Source organism: Malurus melanocephalus, unplaced genomic scaffold, assembly GCF_030028575.1.
Source record: "Malurus melanocephalus ecotype Western Australia unplaced genomic scaffold, MMel_1.1 scaffold_336, whole genome shotgun sequence".
Taxonomy (NCBI): Eukaryota; Metazoa; Chordata; class Aves; order Passeriformes; family Maluridae; genus Malurus; species Malurus melanocephalus.
Window position 1 is genome coordinate 634942 of NW_026623568.1, and position 16638 is coordinate 651579.

The following is a 16638-nucleotide window of genomic DNA, read 5'->3' on the forward strand; positions in this document are numbered from 1 at the left end:
GGGGATTCCAGCTTCAGGGGTGTGAACTCTGCTCCATCCCGTCTCACAACCGCGGGATTCCTGCTCGTCTCTTTGCGGTCCTGGGTTTCTTGCTGTCCAGAGGAGATCAGCGTTTTCTGCTGAGTTTTGCAGAGAAACTTTTCTCCATCCACCTCTGCCATTTTGTATCGATCATTGGCGCCGCGGGAGATCTGAGCCAGCCAGGACCRCCACCATGTCCCCTGCAGCCTCCGAAGAATCGTCACACCCACCTTACCCGGCYGGGAGCCAACAGCGTCTCTGCCAACGGAACTGTAACTTCACCAAGGGGGAGACTGTGTCTCTGTAAGGCTGTCACTGGGTTTGGGACTGGGCTGTGTGTTGCTCTTTTTATTGTTACTTGTTTCACCTTGTTATATATATATATATATATATATATTAGTAAAAACTGTTATTCCCTTTTACCCATATTCTTGCCTGAAAGCCCRTGATTTCTTCCAAAGCTATAATAATTCGGAGGGAAAGGGGGATCATACCCACCACTCCAAGGGAGGTCCCTGCCTTCATAAGCAAACACCTGTCTTTTCCAAACCGAGACAACAAGTAATAAGCACAGTGCTTGAATGCCTAAAGAATACAATTAGAATTTATTAAGCCATTTGAGTAAAGGCTGTTCCTCTATCAGATCAATTGCTTGTACTTTTTTTTTTTCCAAGCACCCTTCCAGTCTTTCTCCATCTTGTCCCTCTAATTTTGAAGAGTAGAAAGCTTATCTATAGCACCATAAGAAAGGGGGAGAGGGGGAGGGAGGAAGAGAAGTTTTGTGCAATAACTAAAGACTCCTTCTCACCTAAGTTCTTAGGTAAAATTCCTATACCATCTATATAGAAAGCCAACTGCACCCTGGGCTGCATCCAAAGCAGTTTGGCTAGCAGGCCGAGGGAGGGAATTCTGCCCCTCTGATCTTCTCTTGTGAGACCCCACCTGGATTGCTGCATGATACAAGACTCCAAAAGGTTCAACTAAACTATCTTAAGGACATGATGAAAATTAGGAAGACATAAAAACCTTTAGTCTTTGACATGGGCTGTAAGTCCAACTTCTTTATGCTTTAGTGGGCAAGTTGGCAATCTCATACTAATGACTCAATTGTATACAGAGAGCACACTGAAGGGAGGACAGTGTGCATACACTGAGTACAGTGAGAGCAGTAATTCCAACGGTTCTGGGTAGCCAGACATTTCCCCAGAGAGCACCTCGGTCAGACAAACTAAAGTATTCCTGGCAGCATTAGAATCCCAGCAGTCAGCAGATTTACTTTTTCCCTGTGCTTGATGTGGGCAGACATTCTTTGAGGACCCCAAGATAAGGCTAGAGAGAAGCAAAGAATATAAAAGAATAAAAAAATCTACAATATAGCAGTACAGCAGCCAGAGCAGCTAGTGGCTGGAACTAACAGTGAAACCAAATAGAAAGAATTAGTGGGGTTTTTGTTGTGCTTTTAATTCTCTGATAGAGCAACAGCCTTGAATCATCAACACTGGATTTGTAGGTCACAGAATTAATCTCACAGCAAAAGTATTTGTCAAGTTTGATTAGTGTCTTAATTCCATTATTTTCACCTCAGGAATATTATAAACCAGCATAGTATCAGTAAAATAAGTAACCTCATTTAAAGTAAGACTGTAGCTTATCCAATACAGTAAGTCTAACAACTTATTAATGTCTGGTAACAAATTTTTGAGTTTGCCTGTCTCAATTGCATAATTTTAAACTTTTTTTTAATCATGCAGATATGTACACTGCATTTATTTAAGTAGTTTTTTATGGCATGGAACTTTGGGAGAAATATTATTTCTCAAGCTATGTTTTCTCTTATTTCAATCAACATGCACATGATGAGCATCTCTTTACAATTCCATCCACAAAGGTACAGCAGCTAAGTTTTAGCCCTTTTTTAATTTAGAAACACTGATGGTGCTCCTTTTTTTTTCCATTAAATGGAATTTAACTCGCTCACTGGTATTTTGAGTGGCAGAAATCTTTGTCACTGAAATAAAGAACAGCTTGCAAAAAGGAGATTATGTAGCATTTTAAATAATTATAAGGATAGATTTTAAAGATTACATATCAAACATTTTCAATCATATTGTAGTTAGCTGCAACAGGTAGTTACTTATTGTTTTTCACTCATAGTATCTCTTTTCTGCCTATATCCGTATTTCCTATATTTGTATCTAAAATGGAAGSATTAACATGAATTTATGTTGTAACACAACCCTGAATGCCAATCTGCTTAATACTGTATGCTGATGTTTATCTTGTTATCATCTGTTTGTAGCCTGTATGCACTTTCAGTAATCCGTTTAATATCTCTTTTGCTTCACTTATCATCGATTCCATTTAACCTGCTTGCTTTTGCTTACTCTTCACTTTCTATTAAATCTACTGCCCTTTTTGTGAGGGGTGCCTTTCATGTTTCAGAGTTCTTTCAATATATTCCTTTATTCTCCACAGCATCTYCCAGTACATACATACAGCTCTCATCTTTCCATCATCTTAGTAATATCATCTTTATCCCAAATGTTATTGTCCTCTTCCCCACTATCTTTTTCTAAGAACATCTGTATTTTGCAAGTCAAGCCTGTTCTACTATTGCTATATATGCCTTAGATTTCCTTACAAAATTGTTTTCTTTTGTACCTTCTCGCTTTAGCCAAACCTGCTGATAGATGAGGCTCTTTCATTTTTCATAAATTTAGCTAAGTTTGTATAAATTCAGGATTAGACCTGAGAGGTTTAAACCAGTAATTTTTTTTCATAATTACACTATACCACAGAGCGAAGATATAAATCTGAACATTATTTGCAACAGCCTGAAGCAATAGCAATTTGCCTGAAGCAAATTTGCAAAGCCTGCAACAGCCTGTAATACTTCTACAAAGAACTAAAACATATTTCTTACAATCATTTACTCGTTTCAGATTTTTGCATACAGGAGGTGCTCATTACTGTGCAGTTACCACTTTTATCACATGCTACATAATTATAGGAAATCAGGTGTTTCAGCTGCTTCCCCTGGACTTGCATAAGCTTTTTTTTCCTGATATTCAAACACATTAACAGTGTGCTGTAGAAGATGAAAACAATAAAAACATATCTTACTTGTATTTGACGGTTTTTACAGTCTCAGTTGAAACACTTTTAGCAATGCACTTCGCTGCACTTTCTAAACCTTGCCACACTGTTGAAAGCCCTGTAGGAAACAATCAGTTTATATGAGACCATGCTATAAAAAATTTGCAATTGAAAAAGTGTAAGGAATTTTTATTACCTTGAACTCCACTTGCTGCTACAACCAGAGCACCATCAAAAGTAGATTTGCCATCTTTATCTTTCTTAAGGGATTCTGGAACTAATTTGCTGCCATGCTTCTTCACATGTGGAGCCAGCTCCTTTCCAACACAGCTTGCTATAGAACACACCCCTTCAACTACCATAAAACAATAGTATGCACATTATTAAATAAGAATATAGAACATCCTTCTTTAAATATCTTTACTCATAATTAAAAGGAGGCTTCACTAAAGTGTTACATGATGCTTCTATTTAAATATGCTTATTTGAAACACAGACTTTAATCCACATCTAAGTGCCCAACTGATACCAAGCAACTTTATTTTTCAGGTTCTATATAGCTCCAAATCCTAAGAGACAAGTAAGGTTGGCCTTGTGGGTAAAAAGTGCCTCAAAAGAAACACTCAAACTCAAATTTCAAGAAACTGTTTCCATTGCTTTATTATTTCCAACTTGCAGATAGAGAACAAGCTGCTGCTTTCCTGACTTGTCTTCTGTAGAAATCTTTCTTACAAGCATTCTAGCTCTTCAAAGTAGTTTTATAACATCAGCCAAATTTACTTTTACACTTGGATGAGTCACTAGACAGTAAATATAAACATTATATGCAAATAAATAATAAAGAGAAGTTACTAAGAGGTGCCACACACCTCTAAACACTAAGGCATTTCTATCTTGATATTGATATATAGTCAAATAGACTTGTTTCAGGTGTGTGTGTTTAAAAATATGCACACACACATTCTCTRGGGGTATTAAGTATTAATAACCAGTGAGAGTAGAGCTTTTAAAAGACATGGTTATCAAAATAAAAGAGAAACTATTTTTCATTGTCTAAAACTTTCAAAAGCAGATTAAACTTAAGACTATACAGACTATTCTTTTAGGGAAAAAAAAAGATGTCTATGGGCCAAGTAATATGTACTAGTCCTAAAGCACATCTCTTGCAGGACATCATGGGGCACAAACTACTGATCTCTGGATTTTATCAGGTCAGTACCTCCTCTAGTTTACCAGCTAGAGAAAACAGCTCGCATTTTATGAAGTTTTTATTAGTTAAGGCAAAAATATTATATTGTATAAGATGGAAATTTTTACCTAATAATTGGCTGACTTTCACAGCTCCTCCAGTGGCCTGTTTTGCTACATGAAGACTCTTTGCTACAGTTGGGTTGACTTCCACAGGCTTTTCTTCTGGCTGAATGTGCTCTCGCAGTTTAGAAGCTCCTTTGTGAATAGCTTTACCAGTGTATTCTGCTCCTTTCATTAGGCCCCAGCTTACCCAAGATGCACCTTCAAGGCAAAAATTGTTTTTCTTAGTATGTACAATTTTACAGACTATGATTCCTTCAGCTATCCCTCTGCCTCTACAGCACTCACTTTAGAAACATTCCTGATTACAGTTTGCAATTATAGTTCAACCTGAATGTGCCAGCAAAGAAGTCCTGCAGTAATTTCTGCACCTACACTACCACTTTTGAAATTAATTTTATTTAAGTTTAATACAGCCAGCCCATGTCCAAATGTGAACCTAATGCAGATACTCAGTTTTTTTAATAGATATGCAAGTGTCAGCTGAGTCAGAAGTGAAAAGTGCATATCTCAATGTTATTAACACAAATGACACATGCAACCCAACCCTCTATCCTTCCTTGCAGAATCATATTTATTACAATCAGCTGGTGGTCATTAGTATATTCRAAAGGATCTCCAAGGAAAAAGAACCCCACATTTATCTGCAGAAATCACAATAAATGCCATCTGTAATGGATGTCCACACAGGCATCTGAGTCATAGCAGGTGATAGTCTAACAGTCAAACGAGGAGCCAAACTCCTTTGCAATAAACAAACTGTTGGCAATGKATTTGTATTCTGCATGTTTTTTATAAAGCTCATCAAGGCATCCTTGAGAAGATCAACACAGAAACTAATGAACAACTACTTTTGACCACTCAGCTTCTATCAGCATACATGCAATTAGGTCAAAATACTGTTTAAATGTCACTCACATTGGTTTCTATTCAACACGGTTCCCTTATTACAACTGTACCTGACAAGATTCCATGGGCAACTTTCTCACTCCATTCTGGTAACTCTTTCTGATCTTCTGCTTCTTCAGGTTGTGGCTGCAAATGGACAGTCTGAGGCAAGTGAACTGTATCACTGCAGGCTTCTGAAGGCTGACAAGTGAAAACAAACATCTGAGCATCTACTTTGCAACGTATCATTGGGATTTCTGGTTTAGATCGTATACATCCATTGTCAAGTAATACTAATGTCGTACATGCCTTGGTTAAGTGTACAGGAACTCAAGGGAAATTTAAGACTCAATTACTTTTTTCACAGAAATGCTAAACACCCAAAAAAGTTTATCAGACAGGTCAGCTTTTTTGTGTACTTTTTACATCCAGACAGTGAAAAGAGTTGCTTGCCAATGCAGCCATATGGCCAAATAGCTAAGCAGGGAAAAATTACACTACAAGTTCACTAGCAAAACAGATAAGAAACTTGTCCATCTCTCATTTTTCTCTACTCATAACAGGCAGAACTCTGTTTTTATTCAGCATGGAAACTGCAGTGTTTGGTTAGGGGATCCAGCTGCAGTAAAGGAATGCAGCTGTTCTGGTTGTTTTGTTCCTCATCCTTTCTTCCCAATTTCAATAATAAAGGAGATTATTCATGCTGTGTGCTGTTGCTGCTTTTTCGGACTGGCACAACCAAGGAAAACATCAAACTGTGCACAATACTGATCCCTATTTAAAGCTGTGTGGACAGGTTCTTTGTGACTTCACATCAAACTCTACAGTTTCTGGAGTAGCTAATCATTCAAATACAGCAACCAGCACCAGCACATTCTGCTTAGTGCTTCTAAAAAGTGTAACATCACTTTACACAGTTCACAGACAATGTATAATTAAACTTTAATTACAGAAAGCTAAAAAATTTGTAGCAGATTTAAGTTTTTGTTAAGAGAACTCTTCCAGTGTAAAARTAAATAAAAGACCCAGACATCTCAAAGATTAAAAACACCGCTGGTTAATGACAGAAAGAAAAAAAAATGTTTAGTCTAGAAGAGTCCAAATGAAAGCATTTATAGTTAAACCCATCGGCAGAACAGAATACACTAGATAGACTAGTATTTGCGATTACATGGAATTCTTAAATTCCCCTAAAATATCTACTGAACATAAAAGCAGTGTATTGCACATAGCTGAATATTGCAGAAAAGAGTAGATTAGAATGCTGCTACCCAGAAGGTTAACAATGTATCACTGACATGTACTATATTATCAATTACTGCTTGACAGTAGTGTGAAATGTCACTTTCAGAAAAGGTCTTCAGCATGTGACCAAAACACTGGGGGCTGGGCAGGAGAAATTACCTCAATAAACAGCTATAGGCAAAAAACAAACAAACAAAAACAAAAAAAAAAACTATTAAAAGTCCCAAACTATGTTCCAGACGCAATTTAGTTACACCACAGTTTGGGCCACTATATAGAATATCAGTCAACAAGACTTCGAAGGACTACACTGAAGGAGCAGAAATGGATTCTCTAATAAGACAGTACTATAATTATACTAAATATAGTTGTCAATTAGATCCTCATGAGTACTATGTGAAACAGACACATTAAACAGCCATCAGACTAGGCTTTGAAATATTGGTGATATATCAGAGTTCTTAAAATTTCAGAAATATGCTGATTTGAAAAACGCGGCAGCCTGCAGTAACTGAATCAGTGTTTGACAAGAATCCGAACAAAACAAAACAAACAAAAGAAAAAAAAAAAAAAAAAAAAAAAAAAAAAAAAAAAAAAAAAAAAAAAAAAAAAAAAAAAAAAACCAAAAAAAAAAAACCAAGCCAACCAAAAAAACCTTCCACCCAAAAGAAAAAAACAAAAAAAACCAACAAAAAACAAAACTACAGGACACAGCATACACAGCTGCTGGCAATCAAATCAGAAATTCCAACATGCATTTCTGTGACCATTTTTTTTTTTAAACTATAGAATTTTGGAATGTCCTGGCATTTACCTGGACTTTGTGGCCAGACTTCTGTTTAAATTTATCTTCAAAATGTGCCCTCTCAGCTGCTGGGAGCTCTGAAAATACCCCTACTCTCTCAAGGGATCCTGGCACCTGTGACATCRTATCAGGGAACATTAACAAAAACATGTAGTTTTAGGAAAATAAGGAACCAATTAGATATCAAATTTGAACTATTTCTACGCAGGAAAAATGCCACAATTTTATCCAGGGAGTCAATATCACATAATTCTGTAGTAGTTGCCCCTTTTAAGTAAAAATTAGTGGCCTTCTGTGCTAGTGAAATTCCCTGCTGAACTCACCAGAATTTATACCATAACAGAACTCTGCCCTCAGAGTCTGGTCCTTCATCATCACTGCATTCAGATTTTGGTGATTCAACAAAATGCTTTCATGAAAAGATTTAATCATGCTATGATCTTTAAAGTAGTTACTGAGTATCACTCTTCCTGAAATGATGCTCCAGTGCTCTTAGAGTAGTATTTCCCACTTTGTTTCAAGTCACTGAATCYTATTGCATCTTTGTTAGACTGAGGGGAGCTATTTGCTATTTTCTCTACCTGYCAACAATGTATTGCAGCAAGGCACCAGATTTACCTATTTAGAGATCCCACTGGAAGGCAGATTTTGAATCTATTTTCTAATACTATTTTCACAGATCTTCTCTGAGGTGGSTCAACATTTTCGAACTGCAGACACATTTGGGCACAATATTCCAAGAATGGTATCCTTAAAACCACACAGAGAGTTCTGAGCATGTTTTTCCTTGTGTGTATGCATAATCTCCTGAACATGTAATTTCATTTTAAGTCCTATGTTCTCTTTCAGAAAAATAGAGAAAACAGAAAAAATGGCCTCAAATTCTGCTCTGTGCTTACAACATTAGTAATTAGTATTTTATTTAGTATTTTAAAATTTCTGTCCTCTCAACTCATAGGACCTACAGTTTCATGACAAAGCTGCCTAATAGTGGCTGCTTTCTCTACTTCTTACTGATGAGCTTACCAACCAAGACAAAAATTTGCCATTTTACACAACTAAATATAAATGTGAGAACATATTGATGATTTCCTCATTGGCTTATAACAGACAGGACAGAAATTCACCTGGATTCGTAGGTCAGACATCTGTTTCAAGAGATCCTCGAACAGCTCTCTGTCAGCTGCGGGAAGTTCTGAAGACAGCACTACTCCTACGTAGGACCCTGGTATCTGGGACATTGTGTCAGGGAACATGTAGACCCCAGTACTGCAGCACAGAACAGGAGACTGGTTACACATCAGAGGATACAACCAGTCACAGACCTAGAAAAGCCAAGTACATGAAAGAATCAAAGGATGCTTTTAAAAAGAAAGACAGGCAGAACATACTGRTAAGTACCACAAATTACATTTTCCATAAAGATTCTAGTGGAACCTTCTAGTGAGAGGTTCCCTGCTGAAAGCAGCACGGTTGGAATTAAATGAATCTTTATGGTCCCTTCCAACCCAAACTCAAATATTTTATGACTCTATGATGAAAAATAAAAAGCCTTATGCCATCTTGAAAAATATTTAAAAAAAATCCCCAAAAAACCAAAGCCATGTGATTCTGGAAATACCACTCTTGATCAGTTCTGACARTCTAATATAGACAAAATACTAATCACAGGACAATAGTTCAGGCTGGCATCCTCTTAACTGAAGTCTCATTTTGAGGGTGAGATGAAAAGAACTGTCAAACAAGTCAGGATTCACAGTGCCTGTACCACTCTGTACATCTCAGGACAGGTTTATTTGATAAGACAAACAGAAATGCATGGCTGTTACTGGCCTACTGTTGAAGACTGCTAACATGGGTAGAGCTGAACCAGCAGACCCCAAACAAAGAGATCCTAAGTCAGAATCCAGACCAGAAACACAATCCTCATTACAGAACATGCCCACATGAAGCAAGTAAGGATTGAAAAAGTAAAAACAATGCATCTTTTTTATTTGTAGTTCTGAGTCTGGATTAACGTGGACCCTCAAATTTCAAATTATCAGCTGTCATAGCTGCAACGAGAATGAAGCAGGTAGCACCCAACCCATTTTATAGTGATTTGTTACAATAGATGAATCAACACATCTTCTCTATGTGATGAAAGAAGTCAATTTTATGAAATGAAAAGACATGTTAAGTCAACTCCTTTACACATTGGAACTCATCAGAATAGTCAGTACTTGAAAACTTTGGGAAGACACACAGGTGCTTTTCACAGAAAGAATCATGAAAGTGTGTACTTGCAAAAATCCATTTCTRCAACACCTGCGACATCCTTCATATTATCACACAGATTGTTAGGCTCGGAGGAGCAAGAACTTAAGATTGCCTGTTAAGAGTTTTATGACAGTTCTTGACATTTTAAGTAAAGGAGAAACTCATTTTCCTGTTACCTGAAGAAAGGCAGGCGGAYGATTCCGAGCAGCTTCACTTTGTGTATCCAAGAACTTCACGATACGCAGATATCCAGGATATGAAGGAGCACTAACCTGCCCATCAGGAGTCACAAAAAATATCTGCACTCCTTGGGGAATCAGGATAAGCTCATCTGCATCCACTCCCAGGTTTTCCAAAGGAGGTGGCTGACTACACTTATTGTTGTAGTAGTCCTCACTCACAGAAGAAAACTCCCCTGAGTCTGTGCCGTAAGACACAGTAAAGTGGCCATTGGTAGCTTGAGGAGTATAGGCAGGGGGTGCTTCGTTTGGCAGACAAAGAGGTTTTGCAGATGATGGACTCATAGCTGGGATTTGCCCCTGACCTATCACTGCAACATCTCCATCTGCTGCAGGTGGCTGACTTGCTACAAACAGAGAACGAGGGGCAGGGGGTCTTTCCGGCTTTTCTTTGGAAGGAATGGATGGGTACAACTTGGGCACCGCAGGACGGGTATCCATCATAGCAGGACTTGCTTCTATTGGCGGGGTGTTTTGTTCTAGAATGCCAAGTCGAGCACGAACATTTTGCAGGGTCTCCCTCATCTTCTGCTGCATTTGCCTGGCAGACTCCCACTGGGACCCTACACACGCAGGACCCTCTGATGGAATGCTAACTCCTCGGAGCAAGTGGTCAAGCCCTTGCTTATAGTAACTTCTTGCCTCTTCCTTCTGACCCAATTCATCTGTACTCAGACCTTTATTGATAAAAATAAAGGCTTTCCTGTACTCTTCATTAATGGCTTTAATATTTGCATCTTCTTGTGTAACTGGATCCTCCAGCTGTTCCATTACTGCAAACTGGAATAAAAATCAATAAGAATATACAGAGAGAAAGCCAAACAATGCTTACCTTAGAAGAAAATGTGTTCTTAATGATGACCATACTGCAAGTATTAGCAGGAATCTATCTAGTTGCTTGGAACAGTGTCTGGTATGTTATGGTTATCTCCTAATAACACTAAGATTCAGTTGGCCTGATTCCAAGACAGCAAGGAATCTATAATTATCAAATCTAGTTACATGACAGATTTTAATTTCCTAGAAGTTAAACATCAGAAGAAGATGGACATGACTGATACCAAATTTTTCATCTTCAAGATCAGTAGCAAACAAGAGGAGTTAACAAATAACTTTTTTAAAATCTAACATTTTCAAAAACATCTCTAAGGTATTAAAAAAATCAGTTACCATTTTTTTCTATTTAAATAAAGGCTGAACTTACAAAAAGTACATTTCCACTTGAATAATTTAAAAGAAAGCACTCAACATATTTAAACAAATCTTGACCAACTTCAACTAACATCCACATTCTGAACTGTGAAATACTTCGAACAGTTAAAGCTGCGCTTTATAGAATAAAAACAGGGAACTACTTATTTCTTTTACAATGTTTATGGAGTGAGATAAGGCAATTGGTGCTGCAAAAATGCAGCCTTGCTCCCCTGGTGACAAAAACAGGAAATACCGGGTCGCAGGTTCTAGGTCTATCTTGGAATGTATTCTTTAAACCGTCTCATGTATTTCAACAACTGAAGAGCAGAGAAGAATCCAGTAAGTCTGTTTGAACTCTAAAATGTATAAATTCATTGTTTTAACTATATGCATATTGTTGGTCTTGGCCACACGCAGAAAGTACAAATCATTAATTCCAATTATTTCCTTTTTTCCTGGCAGCCTTGAGAGGCATTGTTAATTCAGGAAAATCAGGCAATTGTAGGTTCTCAAGACACAGAAAATGTTTAGAAGACTGAGAACAGTTTAATCTGTTTAATCATCACTGTTTACTTCTTTATGAGCAGGATTTACTGATTTGAGATTTTTAGTGCCTGCATCCCCAATCCTGTATAAAGTCCTTTCTTACGGCTTTAAGTAAATGATTCATTTGTGTGAACACAACTGCAGTAAAATACTCGCCTCTGCCCCATGTTTATCGATTTTGTTTTTTTCTGGGTGAGGCTAATGCAAAGATACTTTACAGATTTCAAATAATTATTTTGCTAGGGATTGTTACCCTATAAGAAGAAGAGACATCAAGTAAAATCCTAAAGTCATAACTACATATCAACTTAATATTTAATTTACTATTCACTGTATACTTGTCATACTGACAGCAGCACTGTTCTTGCTAAAGCTCAGTCTTAACTGACACTACAAAAGGTCTGTAATAAAATGGAGATGTCAGCACCATCAGTGTCCACCCAGCACTAGTGCACAGCAGAGATACAAAAGCAGGCTCAACAACTCTGATTGTCTGAAACATCCCAAGTTTGCAGTATATGTGCAGCATAGTTACCTCCAAATTATGCATTTGGTTGGCAGAGCATTTGGAAATAGAGGAAGGACTTCACAGTAGATTTAAAGCTAAACATGTGATAACTAAAAGTCAGCCCAAAAAACTGAATTTCATTAATTCTTAATAACTGAWTAAAATTAACACAAAAGAATGGATGGTGTTAACTAAGCTTATCTAATTGCTCCCTCACAACACAAGAATAAATATTCTCTGAAACAGAATATGTTAGTAGTAATCTGATCATATCTAAGAAATATCTTTGTTTACTATTGTCAGTGCGTGACCTTAATGTAGTATTTAAGTGTGCTGAATGTTTTAATACTTACCTATAACCCACTTCTGGAAACTGCTGAATCATATTTCCCCTGTTTTAAAGCTCTAATGAATGGAGAAATACGTATTATTGAATAATGAGAGCACTGCAAGCCAACCTTTGTTGTTATGGCCAGTTAAGATAAGCTCAGATCTGCACCACTTAGTGTTAATTAAGATTTAGAGGAACTCRTCTCAGAGAAAACCAGTCAAAAAATGAGGTAAGAGCTAAAGGGCACTGTAGATAATCACACATCAATCCAGCACCTGAGCCCTCTTTGTCTCTGTCCAGATATAATCTGTAGTTTTAAATGTCTTGGCCAAGGGAGGCTACAGTACAACAATGAAACCTGAGTTTAATTTGATATTGTAAATTACTATCTCACCCAYTCTTTCTCTTTAGCAGCAAAGCCCACTTCATTAAAAAGTAATGTATATTAACAAAAATACAGGTTGGTGATGGATCTCACTGCTAGTCAGTAAACATGAAGCCTAAGGCTTATTAAAAGGATTAAAAATCCTGACTGACAGAGGTAGGCTACACTTTCCAACTCACTAATCTTGATGGAGAAGTAAGGGAGGAAAATACAAAGCAAATTAAAAAAAAAACAAAAAAAACCAACAAAAAAAAAACCCACCCTTAATCCAGGAGCTCTTCATATTTGTCAACTGTTTTTCTCTCAGCCACCAATTAAAAAGTACAATACCAACAGAATTGTTTAAGCCTTAGTTGTGTAAGGAAAGAGCAGTTAAGAAAGTAATAGTAACTTTCAAGAATTTAAAGAACAAACTGAATTAAATGTTATCTAGAATATAAACTTACACTAGCTGAAAAATTTACCGTTTTATGCTTTTAACTTATTTAAATTTATTTGTTTAAAGAAGTCCTTAAATTCTTCATTAAGTGGTAGCCTACTCCTAGTTTTGAAACCAAGAAAAAAAGTTTATAAGGCTAGATAATATCACAGACTACACAACAGAGAGAATTGGTGACATTAAAGTAATTCCTACTCTCAAAATTACTCTCAAAATATTTCAGTAAGCCCCATCCTCTGACATTTAAACCTACACCTTCTTCTCAGGCTGCTAYCCCAGCACCAGGCCAGCATGCCTATTTTCCTCCTCTACTGCTSTTTTAAGATGATTTCTGGCCAAATGAAAGCACGTCCTTCCTGACTCCTTGGTTTGCACCTCCATCTCATGCTCTCCCCACAGAGCTTTTAGGCCCCGGGTGCCTACTTGTCACTTCTCTAAAACAGAAAGTGAAAAGCAGTAGAGCAGATAATTCCCTTCATCTCGCAGCTGCGCTGCCCAGCACTAACGTTTTTCGCAGCACCGATGTACACTGTACTACCATTCCGTGGCCAAACATTCCAAGATCATCATAAAAAATTTAGTGTTATGTAAGACGGCTACTTAACACTATTTCATTAGCTGTGTGCCTGCCAGTTTCTCATCGCTACCAACGTTTTTCCAGATTCAAGAAACTCAAAACTGCCTGATACAAATCTTTTAAAAACAAAACAAGACAGAATACAAGGAGCAGTTTTCCCAAGTATTCTCACAAATAACAATTTAAAACACTCTTTTCAATATTTATCATCAGGGCTACTTCAACCTCCCCTGATGACGCCCGTCCCCGCCTCTCGCTCCCACCACCTGCCTGTGGGGGCTCCCCGGCGGCAGCGCGGCCGCACCGCAGGGCCCCATCGCTCCGATGCCTCCCGCGGCCTCCCCTGCCCGTCCCGCTCCAACCAGCCCCCGGCTCCGCAGGGACCCCCGAAAACTCAGGGGGTCCGACCCCGCGGCCGCCTCACCGAGCCAGACGCCTCTACCTCCACCGAGCCTCACCGAGCCCAGCCACGCCTGCGCCGCCCCTGCCCCGCCCGGGTCAGGCGACAGCGGGCGGGCCCGAACGGTCGCGGCTCTGGCGTCACCCGGCCAGAGACGGGGGTGGAGTTTCACGCGTTTGATAGATCCCGCCGGACGACGCAATTTATCCTGGCGTTTGGTGTTTTGTTTTGTTTCCCTTTGTTATTTTAAATGCCATTGATGTATGGTGGAAACAAAGGTCTGCGTGTTCATTTCATTTCACCGTAAATTCATTTAAGAAGCGAACGTGGAAGATCGCTTCTTTTTTGTCTTCTGGTTTCTGTGGCTCGGACCATCATCTAGGACCAACGTGTCAAGCTGAAAAATAATGTACAGCCCCAGTGATAGCAAGTTGGGGCTTTTTCCTGTTTCTCAGTAGCCGAGTGGCTTTCCCTTCATGATGAGTTAGTAGTTCAATTATGTATAGTCTCCGACTTTTAAGAAGCTGTAACTCCAATGATCTGCATGTGAGTGTGAGAGTCTGTGTGCGAAAGCACAAATACCCAGATTCTAGTGATGGAGTTGGTATGAATATCCAAAAATGGAAAAATAAGGTCTAAAAGCTGTCGTTCTGAAGTCTCCCATTTTATGTCATGTTTTCACATGTTCTTTTGAATATCCCTTTATTTGTGCCACAATGGCAGGCTGCACTGGTGGGAGTTGCTGTATTTCCAGAAGTGGCTGTCTCCAGGGGAGACTTACTTGCCAGCCTGGGCAGGCTGGGGGAGCTGCATTTTTGCACTGGTGCTGTAGGAAAAAAAAAAAAAAAAATCTCTGTAAATATCCAGCACTTTCCTTAGAACACGAACACTTGTTCTCAATCCACCTTCAAACTTCTCAGTGAAACAACTGCTCAGATTTCTGGATATAGTCTGGCAATATATTATTGATTTGCAACTTTGATAATAAATACTAAAAATCTTTTGCAGTTTGACTCCACATGGGACATTTCTATCCAGGTTAAATCTAGCAAAGGTGAATTCCATGGTGCATTGACTCTTTACCTGTGCTATCTCTTCCAGAACTTGCTGTATTCCAGCCCTGTTAAGGCTTATTAACTTGCACTCTCAGGTACTGTATGTGTATACTGATCACAAATCAACCTTTAACACACTCAGGACCACAGACCATAAGAAATTTATCGTAAATATTTGAGTTTAGGTAGTGGCAGCTCTGTCCAGCACTGCCCTTGGCAGATGGGTTTACCTCATAGCTTCATTTTCTCTGGAAAGTTGTCACACATTGTGGTTTCTAGCACAACATCAATCTAGGAATTCTGTGCTCCAAGCTTTTCAGTCCTGTTCCTGCTGACAAGAAACAGAGAGCAACCTGCAGGAGAGACAAACTGTCCACAAATCAGGGAGAGTTCCTCTTTCTGCACAGCAGTTATGATGAGAGACAGGCTGTCCACAAATCAGGGAGAGTTCCTCATTCTAAGCAGCAGTGAGAATAATGGTTGTTTATGAAGCAGTATAGAGACAGATGAGGGTTTGGATTGGTGAAGAGGGCCCTAAACATTTGTTTAAACAGATGGTAGATTGTGCTTAGGTAGCTAGTTGTCACTGAATTATGGTATGTGCATATATGCAAAGCTTATAAGGAAATAAAAAACATTTTTATGGCAAAAWGTGGCACTCTCTTTTGAAACAGGTCTGCAAGACAATAGAAGGACTTAAAAGTTTTTTTAACCGTTCAGGGGGTACCTTTGCCAACATTGTTTTGTGGGAGCAGACCTTGCAAAGTCCAGAAGTTGATGAGGGGCAGAACAGTGTCACAAATAAGGGAGGGATGACCTGGACAGGTGAGCACCAAGCTGCCTAGCTGTGCTTGCAGCTGTTATAGGAACGTGCGGGCACATGCCCTGACAATCATTCTTTCCACCAGATGCTGCTCTGCTGTGTCACCCCCACCTCRCAGGGCCACTTGTATCTGTGAATTAGTATAAGCCCTAGTACTTTTGCTTTAAGTCAGAATTAGACTGAGAGCTGAATCGCTACCATGACATCTTCCCTCCTGCAGCTATAGAAATAAACTGCTTCTGCCTCACCTGAATCTGCAAATTTTAAACTGCCTGGTTTTTTGTACAAGTCTTCAACCTAATTTATAAATGCTAATTCTCCTTATGGTAAGGTATACTTYTAGTGATTTCAATCTTAACAACCACTCTGGGCTTGCTTAATTTTTTTCTGCACTTCCATAAAAATATTTTTTCCCAAATATCTCCTTTTTATACTTTAATAACATAAAGTTCTATACCAGCTAGGTGGTATCATATATCTGTATTAAGGTATAGCAGCATGTATGTATCTCTCCAA

The 16638-nt window shown here is 38.6% G+C and overlaps 1 protein-coding gene across 3 annotated transcripts in view; it reads right to left on the bottom strand.

Moving 5' to 3' along the window:
• Positions 1-14353, bottom strand: part of SPART (spartin) — a 17232-nt gene extending 2879 nt beyond the window's left edge. The window contains exons 1-9 of one of the 3 annotated variants that reach the window (XM_057377975.1): positions 14269-14353; positions 12466-12517; positions 9802-10644; positions 8494-8691; positions 7376-7480; positions 5388-5517; positions 4435-4629; positions 3314-3472; positions 3145-3235 (exon numbers count right to left, since the gene is read on the bottom strand). In XM_057377975.1, coding sequence (XP_057233958.1) covers positions 3145-3235; positions 3314-3472; positions 4435-4629; positions 5388-5517; positions 7376-7480; positions 8494-8691; positions 9802-10635 — 1712 coding nt within the window. In that variant the 5' untranslated portion in view covers positions 10636-10644; positions 12466-12517; positions 14269-14353. The remainder of the gene's footprint in view (positions 1-3144; positions 3236-3313; positions 3473-4434; positions 4630-5387; positions 5518-7375; positions 7481-8493; positions 8692-9801; positions 10645-12465; positions 12518-14268) is intronic. The other 2 variants (XM_057377976.1, XM_057377977.1) reach the window with 2 other exon arrangements.
• Positions 14354-16638: the final 2285 nt, after the last annotated feature.